The sequence below is a fragment of the Aythya marila genome (genome assembly GCF_965140915.1).
Source record: "Aythya marila genome assembly, chromosome: 5".
Classification (NCBI taxonomy): domain Eukaryota; kingdom Metazoa; phylum Chordata; class Aves; order Anseriformes; family Anatidae; genus Aythya; species Aythya marila.
In genome coordinates, this window is record NC_139046.1 from 57868592 (window position 1) to 57888062 (window position 19471).

A 19471-nucleotide genomic window follows, 5' to 3' on the forward strand; every position below is an offset into this window, starting at 1 on the left:
CTAACTTCTCAGAAAAAGATGTTCTTTTGCATACCTTCGAAAACACATTTCTTACAGACATTTATCATTACCTACTATTAATATCAGCAGAATTATCATCAAAGATCACCATTTTCCCTAACTGAGCTACAGAATATGCTTTCCAGTGCTGAAACAGGCCCTGCGCCTGGACCTGAAAGCACAAGAGCAGGTATTAGCCAGCAGGCAGTCAGAAAACATGGCATCCCTTTGGTGTCATTTACATTGCCCCAGGAAAGGCACAATTAGTGATGTCCAGAAATACCGACTCAAGATGTAAGTGTACCCTTATTAGGATAAATGCAGACTGAAGAAATAATAGGATATGGAACAAGCCATCTTTGGCTTTATCTGGGTAACAGGACTCACATGACAGGCACAGCGTAGCTCTGAGCATACTTCATACAGAATAGTTTGTTGACTGTGAATATATCAGTGAAAGAAAAAGTAAATATGTGAAGAGTGAAATGCAAGATGGAAACAGTGAGATAAATATTGTTAGATTCAGGGGAAAAATGTTATAAACAGTAAGCAAAGCTCTTTGATTTGCACTGTTTTCCAGCCCATAAAACCCTAATATCTGCCAGCATTTCATTAAAAGCTTATAAACTACCCAGCATGCCTACTGCTGCATAAATGTATTGCTAAAAAACATTGTCGATGTTGCAGACCTGGTATTCTGCAATGTTTCAAAGAAACCTTGTGTGTATAAAACTCAGACACATTACCTAAAGAAGTGTGGATTATGAAAATAGCACCTTTAACGCTAAACCTAATTAATGCTGATCACTCAGCAGCAGCAGGTTTCTCTCAGCAGAGATGTTCGTAGTAACACTATTAAAACAGAAAATACCAGCATCACAGGTAAAAATATTCAGTATTTTAAGAAACAAGTTTTGTGGATAAAGAATGTAAGGGAAAACTTCTATCATTTTGTGACTTGAATAATATGAGTAGAAGGCACGACCTTTCAGAGATGACTGAGAGTTTAAGGTGTTTGATGAGGTCACGACAGCCCAAGAGCAAAATCTGTAAACATTAAACTGCGTGGTACAAAAATCCAGCAACACTGAAACTGACTGGATCAACAATTGCTTTGACTGAACATGAAGTCTATTTCTCAGCATTAAAATCGAAGACTAGACTTCAGCCCTTTAAGGACAAGTAATTGCAATGCCTTTCCTTTTCCACAAAAAGTCATATTGGATCAATCAAGTTTTCATTGTTATTACCAACGGTCCCAAACCAAGTCTGAGCAGGATCAGAACATTCATGATTTCCTGTCCTTCATAAGATCACGGCATATCAGGGCCCAGACATGAATCCAAACACAGGGCAAAATTAAAATGGTCCAATGGCCTGAACCCAAATCCCCAAGGCAAGCCCGCCTGATGCCTGGAGGCTTTTAAATGAATGACCACATACATACTGAGCTCATTCTGCATTGCCACTGCTGTAGCTCTTCTCACAGAAGTAGCTCCAAATTGTTCTGACAAACAGAACATACAAATTCATTTCTCTCCTCCCTCAAATAACTTCACATACCCCTGCAAAGATCAAACATCAATCTACAATGTTCTATCACTGACTGATGAATGAGCAGTAAAACATACCTGTTATCCATGCAATTGATTTCCCTCTTGACTAGCTGCATACTCTAGCGCCATGTGGATCAAGAAGGTAAAAACCGAGCACCTCATCACAGCCTCACACCTGGAACAACATTAGAAACAACTTTATAGACATAGGAACTGGGGAGAAGAACACTAGAAGATCAAAAAGAAAAGCGGAGACATATCTGTATTATTGCCCAAGTATGAAATTCCTGAAGATGTTAATGACAACTATTTAACTGGTATTTGCTTAGTGCAAGAAAAACAATATAAACACTGCATCATGGTGGCTTTGTGGATGCAAACGCAGGTGATACAATCAGCAGAACCATTTTCAAGCTGCCACATACACCCCAGCTCTCACTGAAGCAGTGCTCAGGCTGTGGCTGTTCAAACCCATCAAGAGGCCACAACCAGGCCTAGAGCAGGGTGTTAGTGTTTTGTTCTCTGTCTAGACTTAAGTGACAAAGTATCTGACTGTTTAAATGTTTGAAACTTGCTCCTGCCACAAATGCAAACATTCTGAGGCAAACATACAGCTAGATCTACATGTTGCTCTCTGATCCATCAGGGCTCGGTGCTGGGGCCGGTCCTCTTTAATATCTTCATCGATGATCTGGATGAGGGCATTGAGTGCACCCTCAGTAAGTTCGCAGATGACACCAAGTTAGGTGCATGTGGTATCTGCTTGAGGGTAGGAAAGCTCTGCAGGAGGATCTGGATAGGCTGCACCGATGGGCTGAGGTCAACTGCATGAAGTTCAACAAGGCCAAGTGCCGGGTCCTGCACCTGGGGCGCAATAACCCCAAGCAGAGCTACAGGCTGGGAGATGAGTGGTTGGAGAGCTGCCAGGCAGAGAAGGACCTGGGAGTGATGGTGGATAGTCGGCTGAATATGAGCCAGCAGTGTGCTCAGGTGGCCAAGAAGGCCAACAGCATCCTGGCTTGTATCAGAAACAGTGTGGCCAGCAGGGCTAGGGAGGTGATCGTCCCCCTGTACTCAGCTCTGGTGAGGCTGCACCTCAAGTACTGTGTTCAGTTTTGGGCCCCTCGCTACAAGAAGGACATGGAGGTGCTTGAGCGGGTGCAGAGAAGGGCGACGAAGCTGGTGAGGGGCCTGGAGAACAAGTCCTACGAGGAGCGGCTGAGGGAGCTGGGCTTGTTCAGCCTGGAGAAAAGGAGGCTCAGGGGCGACCTTATCACTCTCTATAGGTACCTCAAGGGAGGCTGTAGCGAGGTGGGGGTTGGTCTGTTCTCCCACGTGCCTGGTGACAGGACGAGGGGGAATGGGCTTAAGTTGCGCCAGGGGAGTTTTAGGTTAGATGTTAGGAAGAACTTCTTCACTGAAAGGGTTGTGAGGCATTGGAACAGGCTGCCCAGGGAAGTGGTGGAGTCACCACCCCTGGAAGTCTTTAAAAGACGTTTAGATGCAGAGCTTAGGGAAATGGTTTAGTGGGGACTGTTAGTGTTAGGTCAGAGGTTGGACTCGATGATCTTGAGGTCTCTTCCAACCTAGAAATTCTGTGTGATTCTGTGTCTGTGTGAAAAGGCAGAACACAGAAGAACACGGAAGAGTAGGCAGAATACATAAGGCTTTGACATCAGCTTTTTGCTGTCAATATGGTCAAGCCCCCTGCCAAGCAGAGTTCAGCTACACCCTACCTGTAGGTCAAAAGGATGTCCACCGGGGTAACAACAGTGGCAGGGAGGCCACAGCCTGGTTCAGCAACTTGCATAGCCGTGGCACAGCCAATGGCCCGTCATAAGTACGATTTTTCTGTCCAGTGGACTGGTCTAACAAATCTCATGTTGCAACCAGTAATTCTCTCAGGTCTGCGTACCGAAGAATGGCCAGGCTCTGGTAGCAACGCTCATCTGCCACGTTGGGTCAGACAGCATACAAGGTCATTAACAAGCAACAAGCAATTCTCCCTGGTTGTGAATTTCAGGCTACAGTGTAGGAAAAGGAAATTTACTAGGTGAAAATGTCAGTCACTGCAACCCGAAGTCTCTGCTTCTACAATCTTGAGCAATATGAATTGCAATCGATGGAAAAAAAAAGCAAATGCTTTTTTTCTACGCCACACAACTTGGGTTTTCTCCTTCAATTTCCAGGATCCCGAGTTTGCTGCTCTGACAGTGCTGGTGCCGCTGTTACGACTGGCATCCTCTAGGAGGCCGCTGGCAATCTTTTCTTTTTTTTTTTCCCCTACTGTACATTGTTAGGGAATTAACTTGGTGTTAGACTTGTGCACTCACGACATAGCCACGTTTTCACGTTTTTTTTTTTTTAAAAAAACTTGTAGCTTTTCCGTTGCCCATTTTGGGGAGATAACTAAAAAAAGCAAAGCGGTTTTGTGCATTCCTAAGGGAGATCGTCGGGGAGCTGCCGGCCCCGGTCTGTCCCCTCCGCGCTGCTCCGCCCTGCCCTGCAGACGTGGCGCCGGCGGGGCCGTGCCGGGGCCGGGGCCGGGGCCGGGGAGAGGCGGGGCCGGGCCGGGCGCGATGAGCGGGGCTGCGGGGCGGCCGCGGGGCATGGCCGGCGGGGTGGGATGGCGCCTGCTGCCCCTGCTGCTGCCCCTGCTGCTGGTGCTGGTGCTGGTGCCGGGCGGCCTGGGCAAGCCGACAGCACGGCAGGAGCGGGCCCGTCCCGGCGCCGCGCAGCAGCAGCAGCAGCACCACGAGGACGGCCCGGGCTTCCAGTACGACCACGAGGCCTTCCTGGGCAAGGAGGAGGCGCGGAGCTTCGACCAGCTCAGCCCCGAGGAGAGCCGCGAGAGGCTGGGGTGAGGCGGAGAGGCCCCGGCGGGGCGCTGGGAACGTGGCAGGGGAGGGAGCGGGGCGGGACGCCACGGGGGGCGCCCCCTCGCTCCGGCTGCCCAGGTCCCGACCCCTGGGTGCTTTCCTCTCGGGTGCTTTTTTCCTCCTGGGTGCTTTTCTCCTCCTCCTCCTCCTCGCTCGGGACCTGCTGGCCGGCAGCGTCGCTTCCCTGCCTTGTCGCTTTCCGTCCCTCCGCGGGGTTGGGCTGGAGCCGAGGCCGCGTCCCCCTGCCCTTCACCGCAGCTCTTCCAGTCGAAGCCGTCTCCCTGCAGGTTTTCCACTTGTGGCAGCTTTGTCCGCTCTGATAGCGCCGTGCTTCCTTCCACGCTGCTCTTTGCACCGAGACAGTTGCCTCCTGTCAGCGCCTCTCCCTCCTGTGCGCTTACCAGAAGTCAGATTGCTAATTAGGACTAAGTCTAACAGTTAAAAAAAAAATATATATATATATATTTTTTAATATTAAATAAGCAGAAAACACTGAATGAACAGAAAGTAGTTTAAAGTGTCTGTACAGTGTCACTAAGACTAGCTCTTCAGTTACTCCCCTTCTACAGGGAGTGGGGCTTGCTCATTGTATGGCTGTAGTTCCACCACAAGCTCATGTTGTAGTGCCAGGGTTGTCTATGAGTGAGCTGTTGGTCCTTCTGGAAGCTGTCCCTGCTGTTTACCTGTATCTCAGTAAGTAAACGGATGAAACAGTTATCAGAAATGACCAGTTTCTTACACACTGAAAAAGGAGCAGAAGAAACCATCTCAGTACGCTCTATCTGTGACTTAGTTTCCAATAAAAGTATATCGCTAACAAGGACAGCCCTTAAATTGTCTACATCTATTCTTGCAGCAGAGCAGACTTTTTCAGCTGGGGATAGGATTTGATGAAATAGCTGGATTGTCCTTAAGCAGCTTTTACAAACACCAGCTTGGCAAGGGAAGAAGCTTTTAGCAATCTCACTGAGTGCACCTCAGAGAGGTGACAGAGGCACGTTAAGCTACAGCCACAGCCAAACACCTCTTATGTGGACGTGACTTAAAAAAGACTTCCTCAGAGAACCAAAGCCCACGTTCCGGGGTGAGCATTGTGCAGCAAAACATCAGAGATGTTTTATAAATGCTTTCTGGGAGAAAATGGAAACATATAGTCTACTTACTGCTGTAACCAAAGCGTGTGCTGCTGTTACTGTACCTTCCTTAAGAAGGATGGCAGAGTATCATCCTGTGGAGTTGCAGGGCTAGACAGTGATAACACAAATCTACTCTCATCTTCTAGTAAACAAAAAGGAACTAGCTAGTACACAGAAAAAGCCCTGCAAGCAACTACTCACATCCTTTGTGGAGGAGCAGCTGAGCAGTAAAATCTTGGTTTGTGATCATGGCACATACCAGCCCATAATTTTATCATAACTGTGGAGTGCACCTGCCCTTAGGACAGGTTCCGTGGCAGAAGCATCCCTGTCCTCCCACACTGAGCCACTGGATAAGGGAAGAATCACAGATTTCCTACCTGTGTGCAGTACCACAACTCACTTGGTTTTGGAGAAGCACGGCACAGTCCTAGTGCAGCAGCCAAGGGCTGCATGAAGGGAGTGCAGATGGGCTAAGAAGATGAGTCAGACCCCGGTCCTTTGAACCTTCTCCGTGCCATTTGTGTTGGGCCTGCCATTTTCGGCAAACACACAAGATGGTTGCACATCCTACCAACATAAACAATTGTTATTTGTTCTGAGTTTATCCACACACAGTTGTGCTGAGCATCACATGCAGAGGGGAAGCCTTCTGCTTTCAGCCACTTTAAGTAATGATTTCCTTACCCCACCTTTGTTTCATCACCAGATGCATTTAGGCAGATCTAATCTGCCTAACAGCAGGCTGTACGTACCTGTTGTGTGTGTCCTTTAGCTACTCTATTAGTTTCTCACCTCAATACTGTTATCTCACCTCAGTTAAAGGGAGAACGTAAGGTTTCAGGTGTTACACACTTCTACATGTAACTTCCTGGGTATGACTTGGCACTGCATGTCTTAACATGCTCTGTGAATTTTTGATATATTCAAGAATTAGCTATTTAAAACGAAGGCACTAATGCCTTTCAGACAATATACAGCAGTTCCACTACAAAACTCAGAATGACCCCGAGCCCTGTTGTAGGTAATTACCAGTATAAAACGTGAGGTTTGCAGTCCATTCTGGGAGCCTGTAGGCAAGACTATTTCTTTGTCCCCATCCTCATCTGGGAAGCAGAGTAAAAGAGTGCATATGAACACAATGGAGCTATAAAAACAAGAGCATAGATGAGAAAGATAAGGCACAGGACATTTTATGGTAAAGATTCTTGACTGCTTTGGTGTTAAAAATACCAAAGAGCTGCTAGCACAATCACTTTTTGCAACTTCATTTAATAAAACAGAAATATCAGCTAAAGTAGTTAAGTCAAATTTGTGGTGGAGCACATTCATTGACAAATACAGTCCATCATGCAGTGAAAGGGACCCCAGCAGCGAATTCCCCATGAGATTTACACAAAAGAGAAAGGTTTTCCAGTCAGTTAATTCATACTTACCTACTTTAGAAAGCAAATTCTGTGACCCCCTTTTTTTCCCTATCACTCAGAAATACCACGTTTATGAATTCAACCGCTGGACCCCAAACCAATATCCATTAAGCTCTGACTTGCAGTAGATGAAACATGCTACAAACCTGATACTATCAGGTTCACATGACACTGCTGCAGATTCAGCAGGACCTGCTGCTGTTGCTTGACAGGCTCAAGAAGGGACACTGATTTACTCGCTGAGCGCTTCCCATCAGCCAGTGCCAGCTTTCCAAGCTGTTGAACTGCAAGGAATAGTTAGCAGTTCAGAACTTTTCACTATCTCCTTTGTCTGCCTGGAGATGTAGGGAGCTCACCTGTTGAATTTCAAGTCAGGATTTAGACAAGACGGCTTCTGCTCTTACCCATTCTTACAAATGACATGTAACTAGGCCAAAGGGATGGTGACTGAGCCTATGGATAATGGTCATTTTGATTTTCTTGAGTGTGGGACAGGGCGGTCACCAAACGGCTGGGTACAGTGCAGCTACTGACAGTTTGCTCCTGTGGCCTCGTGAGTGGTCGTAGGCATTAATGAGTACCAGGCATTCCTGGCAATACAAGCAATATTTTTTTTTTAATCTAGAAAAGAAAAGCGGAGGGACGGGAATGGAAGGGAAGACTATAAATGGTGCACATGCTCAACATTGCACACAAAGTTGCACACACACAACTCACTCCAGCCTAGCATCGGTCTGCTGGAGGGCCACAAGAGGAACTGCAGGTGTCTGCAAAATCCTAGCTTTCTCCTCTGATTGCCTCTGGTAAACATCAGTACAGGCTTTCTCCTGAGGTGAAGTCAGCTTCCTCTTCTGAGTCCAGCATAGCTACCCACTACGGACACTGAACAGGTGCCCTGTAGTTAGTATCTAGGAAATTGAGTATCCTCTGAGGTAGTTTGTTCACTAACTTTGATGGTGCAAATTCCAATTGAATTATTCGTAGCAATATTGAATAATGCATAATGTTCCTTAAGATAACATGCAAAATTGAAGAAAGTTTTAGCCTGAAGAACAGCTTTCTAAACTTCGGGCGTTACATTTTTGTGGAAAATAAGGGCCAGATAAAGACTACTAGAATTGGACTGACATGCAGTTTGGTTTTCTTTTTACTCTTACGGATGCCACTCTCTTTTTACAGGAAGATTGTGGATAGAATAGATGAAAACAAAGATGGCTATCTCACAACAGAGGAACTGAAAAACTGGATTAAACGGGTACAGAAACGCTACATCTACGAAAATGTTGCTAAAGTTTGGAAAGACTATGATCTAAACAAGGACAATAAAATCGCCTGGGAAGAATATAAACAAGCCACATATGGTTATTATCTAGGTAAGATAACGTCTTCAGATGATATGCTCAATGACGATTGGGGTTATAAGGCATGATTTCATGCCTTATAGCCAACAGGAGTTTGGTGTCACATTTAGGACTTTTGGAAATAGCATTAAATTTTATAGACACTCAGAGGTCAAAAGCACTTCTTTATTGCATTATTTCTATATTTCAGCCATTTCCACATGGGTTGCCACTACACGGAAGGTTTTACAGAGGGCTTGTTCGATGTACTGATGAAGATTAATTAAGGTCTTCTACTCTAATTAACAAATAGATGATTTTTTGTCATTAATATTAGTATTTTCATTCAAAAACTATTTTGCATAATTAACCAATGTTTGTCAATTCAGTCTCAAATTCTTTAGAGTCTAGATACTAAAAATTTCAGCTGGGTATAAGCTATAGCAAAATTATTGAATAAAATAGTTCTTGTGGAGTAACATGCCTCAGGTTGGGATCAGCTGTAAATGAAAATCCTTAGAAATGAGACAAAAGAAACATGTATTAAAACTATACCTGTTTTTTTTTGTTTTTTTTTTTTTTTCCTTCAACTTGCATTCGCTTTACTTTTTCTAAGTTAATGAAGGGAAAGAAAGAGAAGAGATTACTTAAGCTAAGGGGCAATGCTTACAGACCACTAATTGCTAGTAACTGACCATGAGTACATTTCTCCTGGCAACGAGAAGACCGTGTCTATCTACCTCACAGGCAGTTTTTGGAGCAAGATTCCAGCAGCAGTATTAAGTAGAAGTTCTACCCTAGATTAAAATGGGGCTTACTGCGTTTTTAAAGGTAATATTTTGTCTCACATCCCTGTAACAGTATCCCTGGGAGCCTTTCACAGCCCTCTTTGTAATCGCCAAGAGCTGGAGGACAGCTACTGTATTGTGATCCTGTGTTAATACACACTTAAAATTCACATCTGTGATTCCCAGCCTAGTCTTTTTCAAATGTTTATCTCCCAACATGAGAAAATACTCATAACAATTTCACAATTAATATCTTTGAAATCAGTTTAGTTTTCCTATTCTAAAAATTATATCAAATACTGTTCATTGTATGTCGCTAAACACCCTGAAAAAATGTCTTTGTTTTAAAGTGAAAATAATTGATAGGTTCCCTGTAGCAGAGGCGTAGCAGTTCAGTAATTTCAGTCAGTCTGCCAGCTTCTGAAACCACTTTTCCTTGGTTCGCTTGCTTTTTGAAACTGGGGAGTTGTGTAGGTCATACCGATTCCTAAGAAGCATACAACTTCTGTGAATGAAATCTACTCCAAATACTGCCTAAGCAGTGCTTATAAAAGCAGATTAAAAATAAATAAATCTGTGAAGTATAGTATATGATACTGCAAAACCTTGGATTCCAACAGGGAATCTACTCAGCCATTTACTTTTACTACTAAGTCACCTTTATAAATGACCCAAAGTGTTTGACCCTTGAATTAATTTTGAGCTTCATAGGAAAGAGAAGTTCCTGTTCAACACAGCAATAAGCCTTTGTATTTCTAGACTCTTAACAGAGTATATATCAGCAAATTAAGGGGCTTTATCACATTAGCACACTTGAAAAGGAACAAAATTTTGAGATTGCCTTGATTAATTTGCAGAAAATCCAGAAGAATTCCAAGATGCAACTGATCGGCACAGTTTTAAAAAAATGCTGCCCAGAGACGAAAGACGATTCAAAACTGCAGATCAGGATGGAGACCTAGCTGCCACTCGTGAAGAATTCACAGCTTTCCTTCACCCAGAGGAGTTTGAGCATATGAAAAACATCGTTGTCTTAGTAAGCAGAGCAAAACAAGTAACATTATTTTTACTTTTCGGCTAAGCTTTGAAAAGCTTCTCTAACCTTTCCAGGCAGAGTTGAGAAAGAGGCACTCAGACACATACTTAATAGCCAGCAGGGGGAACAAAAAGGGATACACTTCTTGAAAGTACTTGATTTAGAGTTCTCAGTACAAGGAAGACTTGTTAAACACCCTCAGACTACTCCTCAGTGGAAACAGTCTTGCTATGGACTTGCACCAAAATAAAAGGAAAGGTATGCTGACATGAGGCTGCAAAGTGTGTGATGCCAGCTTCTATCTGCCCCTAACTTCAAACTCCAGCATGATGTCCACTTTTCATTTATGTGCAGGGAATTTTTTCAGTGTGAGACTTGTATATTTTTTTGTTCAAGCAGCAATTGCATCATAGTCTGTGAGAGTAGATTTGCTTGTGTACAAGGGCAGGTCAGGCCTCAAATGTGAAATGACTGAAGAGGGGAATAGCCAGAATTGTCAGTTCTCTCTTGATTACTTCAATGTAAAACTATTTTCCAGGAAACCTTAGAAGACATTGACAAAAATGAGGATGGTTTTGTGGATCAGGATGAGTATATTGGTAAGTCTTAAAGTTTGTTTCTTATAAAATCTCAATATGTCCATCCTCTCAAGTCTGCAGCAGTATTAACAAACCAAAGGTTTGTATTAACAAACCAAATGTATTAACAAACCAAAATTTGTATTAACAAACCAAATGAACAAACCAAATGTATTAACAAACCAAAGGTTTGTTAATATTGTGTTTCAAAGTTGCCTATTTTCTACTAGTTATTTTCCTAGATTAATTAGTGGGTAAAATCCCATGTTTTTGTAAAGAATTTTGCAGTGATGCCTTATGTTTTTTTATAGAAATATAAGATGATGCATTAAAAAAAATTAGCTATGTAAAAACAGGAGCAAGATTTAAGCTTCTCAAAAAAGTTGTCAAGTGTATGAAAAGTAGCTGTGCGTTACTGAAATGTCAGAAAGAGATCAGAATGGGAAACGTCAACAGGGGATCTGTCACAGTTACACAACTTTCAGTCACTCTAGGCAGCCAGCTACTGTCTTGCACTTAGACATATGAAAACGAAATGGAAACAAGACTAGAGATCAGCTGCACATAATACGTTTCACCCTTTTGAATCATTATGCTGATACCAAAAGCTAACATCTCCCACTGCACTCACTTTGATGGGTTTTTAATCAAGAAAGTATCACCAGGAAAGCATTAGACCAAACTCAGATGAATCTTTCTGTTTCTAGTGGTGCTATAAAGATCACTTCTCATATAATCAGGAACAATATACACATGTTAATTAATGGCAGGGGGTTTCTTTTCCTTGTAAATTATATTTAGCCTCAGAATGTGAATGCTATTCATTTATGACTGAAATAACAGAGCAGCATAATTTCCACAGTAATTTCAGTTCATTCAGTGACATTACCTACATATAATTATAAGGTAATTGTCAACATTTGTTACCATGTGAATGCTGTTTTTTCTTGTCTTCTATAGATAGGAACATAGAATGTTCTCATCACGATCACCCCACATTGGCAAGGATGATAAAAATCAAATTGACAGGACATGTCAGATGCTTCAAATAAACAATATAATTTGCACTTTAAAAATGCAAAAAAGAAAGTGAATGTGTTGTCTGAAGTTTCTTTATGAGTAGAGGAAAACTGCTTAAAATATTCCTACTTCCCATTTTCAGATATAATTCTTTTCTTTTTGATCAAATTGGGGTTAAAAACAGAAAGCTAAATCTCTTCTTTGGTAGCTCATAAGGAGCAATCAAAAAGTCCAGAAACTGCAGCCTCTGGATCAGGTATTTGATGGGGAAATCTGCGGAAGGTTGTAGAATGATTACTCCCTCCCCACTTCTCTGTCCCATTTTGACTTCTACAAAATTTGGTTTAGATTTTATAAAAGCAGCTAAGCAGAATATCCCTAGTCATGTTAGGCATAGAGAACTAAGTTCTCACTGTGCCAGCGTGCGGTGTATTTCAGGGACACTGTGGACAGTTCTACCAACAGATCTTCAGCGTAGCGCACATCCTCCTGCAGGGCAAGTCTTAGATTTGAGATCTACATTTTCACTTCCTATGGATACCAGCAAGCCTGTGACCCTAAGACTGTCCATGTGGGGTGCACTTTTCCTTGCCTTATTCTTGAAAGCCAGACCCACAAGGCATAGGAGTACCATCTACAAAACGAGCTTTAATACCAATAGAAAAATGGAAGGCTTGAGGAATAAGCAGCCTTGATGAGCAGAAAACAGTTGATCAGCCACAGTGATCAGAAGGATAAAGTGAACACACTTATAAGTCTGGAAGGACTTTTGCTACTAGTAATTTGGAAGGTTTATGACGTAAAGGACAGATACAAATCAATACTTGTTCGTAATGATCACTGCTACTTTCCCAACCCTGTTTGTACAGATAGCAGCTGTCATGGTGGTGTTTTCCTACTGATGCTTCTTAAATATAACGCGGGACTACTGTACAATGTACAGAGCAGCTCACGTACATAATCTGTGCATCCTGTGTCACAAATGGTACTTCCTCCCAAGGTACCAAGCTATGGCAATTGCACTGTGTATAGTTTCTCATGGACAGAGCATACCACTGATGCAGGACATTCTTTCCAGGTTTTCCTTTGTAGAAGAATACCTTCTAGTGGAGTTTGCTGCAGAACTGTATGGTTAAAAAGGACTCCTTTTCTAAGATGGCTTTCTCTTAAACAGACCTCTCTGAAAGCAGGGTAAAAGCATTCACTTCTATTTAGCAATTTTTGTTTTCCTGAGTTTCCCCTGTGCCTTTTATTCTCTCAGCCACTCTGCTGGCTGAAGTCTGATTTTATCCACGGAGACATTTGCTGGCAGGGACAAGATAAAATTGCTACATCCCTTTCTTCTCATGTGATAGAGCTCAGCCCTAAAGCTCATGACTGCAATTTAACAATAGATCCTTAAAGATTTTTTTTTCACTCAAATTTAAGTGGCTGAAGGCCTTTGGACAGGTTCACCTTTCATAAAAGTGCACTGCTTATGAGGCTAATATACTAGGAAAATGGAAGAACAGTCACCAGCAGAGAAGAAGTAGGCCTGAAAGAAGATATGAACAGCTACTCTACACCCCACATTTCATATTCTGTACAAAGAAATGCTGTGCAAAGAGTTAAAGGTTAAAGCAAAAGGTTAAAGCAAAGTCAAAGAATTAAAGCAACTACATGGAGACAGTCTTCCTCTGAGGAACACCATGCAAATGTCTTTAGTTTATGCGTAATTTTCAAATCAAGTACGACTTGAGTGAGACTTTTATTTCCTTTCCAGCTGATATGTTTGCAAATGAAGAGGGTGGACCAGAGCCTGACTGGGTGATTACAGAGCGTGAGCAGTTTTCAGATTTTCGTGACCTCAACAAGGACGGAAAGATGGACAAGGAAGAGATTCAGCACTGGATTCTCCCACAAGACTATGATCACGCACTAGCTGAAGCCAGGCATTTAGTCTATGAATCGGATGTAGATAAGGTACTTAGAGTTCTAGTGTATTAAGAAAAAAAAGTAACATTAAAAAAACCCCACAACTTAAAACCACTTAAACATAACTTCAATTAGCAAGAAGTGATTCATAATACTTTTCCTTATTAGTACATTTTAAATGGAGTTTTAGAGGCTAGACGTGCTAGTGCCTTAATGTATTAATGCAAATTTCAGTTGGTAGGGTCAAAACCACAAATGAGTAAAACACAATTTAACTCTAGAAGTTGGATTTCATTAGGTTACATAAAATTTTCTTAAACCTGCAAGTTTTAACACAGTAGAAATATTTTTACTTTTTAAGAATGGTCATGGGTTTTGTATATTAATTTAGACTGCAAGAGGGAAAAAAAAGAGATATGTTACCTAGGAGGTAGGAAAAAGCCCAGGTTTCTATACTCAAACATACATCTTTGGCTTAAAGACTGGCTCAATACATCCACTTCCTCTAACATTTCAATGAGCAGTTTGACCCAATTGAAGCCAGTGGAACTTGTGATTTCTACTCGGATCAAAATCTCACTTGCCATGACAGCTAAAATGATTCCTGAATCTTTAGTCTGCTGCTTTGTAGAGCTCTTGTATGTCTGTGCTGGTGTGTCTTTTACTTAGCTTTGAAAAGGTTCTTACAGAGATTTTATTTTCCTCCCACCAGGATCAAAAACTAACAAAAGAGGAAGTTCTAGACAACTGGAATATGTTTGTTGGAAGTCAAGCTACTAATTATGGGGAAGACCTCACAAGAAACCATGATGAGCTATGATACAGTATACCAAGCAACGTGCCACAGACCTTTTCTCCACTTTACTGAAGTCATCGTGTCCATCCTCTCTTTTAGGGGAAGATGGGCAAGGGACACACTCACAACTGAACGACTTGCATTAATATATTTTTAACAAGCCAGCTTATTACCTCAGAAACTGCATAGAAATAGCATTTTAGTCTCTTCACATGGTTAAATACAATATCTAATTACTATAGTTCTATTTTTGGAAAAAACGTAGTATATTCGAGCCTAACCTGGAAAAGACACTTAAAACAACTCCAAGGACCTTTAATAATAATACATTTTCTTCAAATACCCATTTTTACCATAGGGAAATGCCCTATTTTTACCATAGGGATTAGAAAGAAACCTAGCTTTTGAAATAGATGAGGTTGTTTAGCTATCTTTTTTTAATAGCATATAACAATTTAACAATGTAGAATTTAGGTTCAGTCTTCTGTACAGAGAAAAGATTTACCAAGTTGCCCGGCCTTTTTCTCCACACTCCCATTTTTCTCTCCTAAATGGGCCGGAGGTAACCAGCAGCCCTGTGGGCTGTATCTTTACAAGGGCAATGTATAAAACCGGCCCTTCCCTCTAGCCCCCATCACAGCGCAGAGGCAGCACACGTGGCCTAGCACCCATGCTGGCATTCCTCGGCAAGGGTTGTAGAGTTCATAGTGACAACTGTTCCTTCTGACAACGGAACAACATACAATTGTTTGTGGGCTGCTAGTTCTGCTGTTTCCTGGGAGGAATTATGCCACATGGAGCATAATTTATCTCACGCTTTTCGCACTTTACCCAAGCCATACTCTTGTTCACACAGTGTGAATGGCAGCAGTTCTGTGATGGAGAAAGAATGAGACATATCACCCCTCTGGGCCTTCTGTCTTCTGTACCACATCAGGGGACAGATTCGTGTGGCTACAGTTCTATTCTGTATGTATGTACGTATCAGGACGTGATACTGAAGCAACTACATGGAGACATCTTTCCTTCCAAAGAAGGGAGCAAGCTTTCCACACAGGTGCTTTCTTTTTTTACTGTATAATGTGAGCTGTTACATATATATTTTTATATACCTAACTCAGATGAGTTTGGTTGTTTTTAAATGTACTGGTTTTAAAAGATGCATGATAAAACCATTACTTCTTTTTGATACTATGAAGGTGCAATAACACTAATACAGACTAGGGTAGAGATGATGTGAAATCAGGAACCAAGCATTTTAAAGCCAGTAGTTCCTCAAGCACTGGATCATGGACAGGTCCTGCAGCACTGGCTGGCCATCTACGAACAGCAGCTGGGCATATGGCACCAACTGTTTCTTCTTCACCTCATTAAAAAAAAAGAAAAGAAATAAGTCCAATATATATAGTTGCTATCACTATTACTAGAATCTGTTCGGAACACTAAGGTCACATAAGAACTGTGGTTAAATATTTTATTTTCAATTGAAGATAATTAAATTCTAGATTATACACTCTGGCAGAGATTACATGTTCTTGCTAGCATAATTATTAAGCCTTTGGTGTGCACTTATGACATTGCCAGCAATGTCTCCTAAAAGTCCCTACCTCTTCCACTAACATACAGTAGGACAGATGTCATAAGATATAAACTGTTTTGGCTTTTCCAGTACTTTAATGTCAAAGTAATACCTAAATGCAGTGTTATCTAAGAAGCAATAAAATTGTATTTTGGCACATGTAAAACATTATCTGTTTTGTTTATTGTTTGGATTTGGAAAGTCTTAGTATATTCCATAATCATAGCAATCTTGAGAAGGTGGGTTTTCTGTTTGTTTTTTTAAGCAGTCCTTTCATACTAAAGTTTGACATTTGTATATTTTAGTAACAGAACTTCTGTGCTCTCTCTGCACTTGGATCATCATCTTCCATTGTTTCAGGAAACAATACCTTAAAAGACCTCAGAAAAATAAAAAAACAAAAACCAAAAAATTGTTTCCTGCAAGTGAAACTGCAGCCCAGACTAGATGGGAAGGATTTTCACTGGCGCCCAAGGGAAGGTTGTTTGCTAACTCTTGTTGAAATTCAGTGGGAGTTGGGTGCTGAGACACTAAGCATCATTGCCTTCAGCTAAACATGACACTTCCAAATCCACTGCATTCTGTCCCAACAAAAAATTGCATCTGAGCTTTGACAAGCAATCACATCTTCTTCCACATTACTCAATAAACTTGGAATGAAATTAGCATCAAATGAGAGAGAAATCATGATCCTGTATTTGTTCTCAGTTTCTATTAAAGCTTGGAACACATTGGGCAGTTTCTAGTATAAAACTATACTTATATAAGCAATAGTGCTGAAATTGTAGGAGTTGCGCATGCAAACAGGAACTGGAAATTTAGACCACCTGTATTTTTCAGTTTAAAAAAGAAAAAAAGAAAGAAATGGTACTCAGAGTATGCTCAGCTATGAGAAAGGTAAACGTGCCAGTTAATATGAGATTTTAGATAATAAAGTGTCAATCACTGTAATGGGGTCATATTAAGATTAGGAGCATTTTTATAAAGCATTATACAGAAACATGACTATCATTGATGTGATTTCACACTAAAGGCTACCCTGTTTCTGTAGCTCTATAGTGTTTCACTTACCAACATTGAGCAATTCACAGTACATTTTGTGCACTAAATTTTCCTTTCAAGCTCAATGCACCAAGGAAGAGTAACTCCAAAAGAGACTAGAGCTTCTGGGTTTAAATTTAACACTATTTAAGGAAAGCAAACCTTTGCTAGGGGATATAACTGTTAACATCGTGATTTTTCAAGCCTAAGGTTTCTAATGGGGTTTGACTGTTCCAGAGATAACATTTTTTTTCCTAGGTAACATATTTCAAGTCATATTATGAGCAAATGTTACAAAATTTTAGTGTAATGTGAAATACTGTAATGTCAGATAGCATTATTTATCTGCTTAATATGACTAAAACCATTAATTGCTGGGAGCCATACTTCATTCCAGCAACATGAAAATTCATTTTGTGCCTATCTTGTCAGTTACTGCGGATTTTCTTAATGAATAGTGACGTAGTGAAATCCTGTTGGGAAATGTGTTTATATATTTCCAACTGCAGGTTCTGTATGGTAACTCTTATTACATAAATCGTCCATTAACTACACGTTTTCATTATGCCTGTGCCACAATACGTCAAAGGTGCATTTTTCCTACTTATATATCTGGAATAGCCATTACTATTGCACATGCAGTTTTAATTCTTAGAATTTATGAAATGAACTAAGTGGCTAATGTTCATTGTCTTATAATTCCATTTAATGATTCAATCAGGCTAAATCCGTCTCCTGTTCCAATCAAGGTACTGTACATAACTCCCTGAGGAAAGCAGAATGCTGCCTGTCCTTACCTAATTACATTTACACATATATCTTAAAATAGTGCTATAGTGCTTTACCATTGCAGTACAGAAATCAACCTTGATCCCAGTGAACTTAATGGCAGAACTCCTTGCCCCTGTCTAGAGGGATTAAGGCCTTAGCCACATAAAAGCAAGCAAAATAACAATAGGATGGTGAGGCTTGAGGTTAGAAGTAACTGTGTGACCATCAGATCCTGATCTTTTTACTACCAAGCAGTAACTTCTAGGAGTTTAGATCAATTCATACACATGTAAGCTATATAGGGCATAAGTCTAACTCAGGGAAGTCCACCATCTAATATATCACTGCTCTGTTCAAATAAACTTATCCTTTTACTGAGTGATGTTGGTGTCACTCCTAGACAGAAAGTTGCCATTAGCAAATGTGACCATTAGCAAACGTAATTCATTTTGCAAGGTGGCAGAAGGGGCCACAGAAAACGTTTCAAGGCCAAAGATCTTGCAAAACCTGGCATGGCTTGTAGTGAAACACTCAGAACTACCCACCACTAATAAGCAGTACTCTTCATCACTCTAATTTACTGTGCTATGTTCCATTTAATATGCCAGCAAGGAGCACATTAACCAAAGTTGCTAAATAACAAAGAAAAACATTAGGACTATTCTCCCCTGAGTTTTCAGGGACCAGTGAGGCTGACATCCTTCAAACCCAAGAGCTGTGCAGATTCCAAATCTTTCAAAGCAGCCTCAGAAACAAAAGGTATCAGCTTTCCCATAGTGTGAAAGTATACAAGGGACGCACATGCACATGTGACAGCATAGGCAGCTTCACACCTGCATTTTGTCTTTCCATAGGATGAGATAAAATCTATTCCCCAGATGGGAGCATCTCCTCCCTGTGCCAGTCACAAGAGTACAATCATTATGTATGTGCATTGCTGTTCCTGTTGACTATTAAGGGATATCTATCTTCAGCACAAGTATTAGGGCAGCAGAGCTCTGGAGCTCAGTTTCAGGTACTGCACGTGTCATTTTTCCTTGTCCAAACTAGCTTCAGAACTTGCTACATAAAGAAAATGCTGAAGATTGCATGCGCTAGTGGAAAAAAAAATGTTTCATAAAGTATTCAAATATGATCTGGATGGCTAGCATTTGCAGTTTTATTATTTGCTTGTGTTTCATGGTTGGCCTCATTTGTGAGGTCTGAAACCACCACGTATCTGCAATTCCAGAAAAGGTATACAGAACAAGTCATGTCATAGTACTGAATCTGAATGGTAATTAAGGGTGACACATACTTTAGACACATACATTAGAAATGACGTTTCATCATATCAACAAAAAATAACTTACGCATCAAGATGCTTCATCCCTGAAGATGCTACATTGATAACCAATAGATGGCCAAGATTTAGGTAAAAATAGAGTGTAAAAATAGTCACTCAATAGCCCACTCCAGCGTGAACCATCTTCTCTCCACTAAGACCATTTGATTCTGACGAAGGCTGAGAAGCATGATACAAACTCTGTGTGGTCACCATGAATCCCACCACTGATGAAGTTAGCAAATTGGTATCAAGTCCACAACACCTAGGAAGGGACGAAAAATAA

The 19471-nt window shown here is 41.3% G+C and overlaps 1 protein-coding gene and 1 long non-coding RNA gene across 2 annotated transcripts in view; one reads left to right on the plus strand and one right to left on the minus strand.

The window, feature by feature from the left end:
* Window positions 1-1630: 1630 nt before the first annotated feature.
* LOC309878395 overlaps window positions 1631-19471 on the minus strand; it is a 60418-nt gene continuing 42577 nt past the window's right edge. The window contains exons 4-6 of the long non-coding RNA XR_014317535.1: window positions 6604-6718; window positions 5975-6141; window positions 1631-1731 (exon numbers count right to left, since the gene is read on the minus strand). This is a non-coding gene — a long non-coding RNA (uncharacterized lncRNA). The remainder of the gene's footprint in view (window positions 1732-5974; window positions 6142-6603; window positions 6719-19471) is intronic.
* RCN1 (reticulocalbin 1) lies at window positions 4114-16421 on the plus strand. The gene is made up of 6 exons (XM_082760825.1): window positions 4114-4416; window positions 8178-8371; window positions 9984-10162; window positions 10701-10761; window positions 13523-13722; window positions 14387-16421. The coding sequence occupies exons 1-6, from the start codon at window positions 4136-4138 to the stop codon at window positions 14492-14494; spliced, it is 1023 nt and encodes a 340-aa protein (XP_082616951.1). The 5' UTR covers window positions 4114-4135; the 3' UTR covers window positions 14495-16421.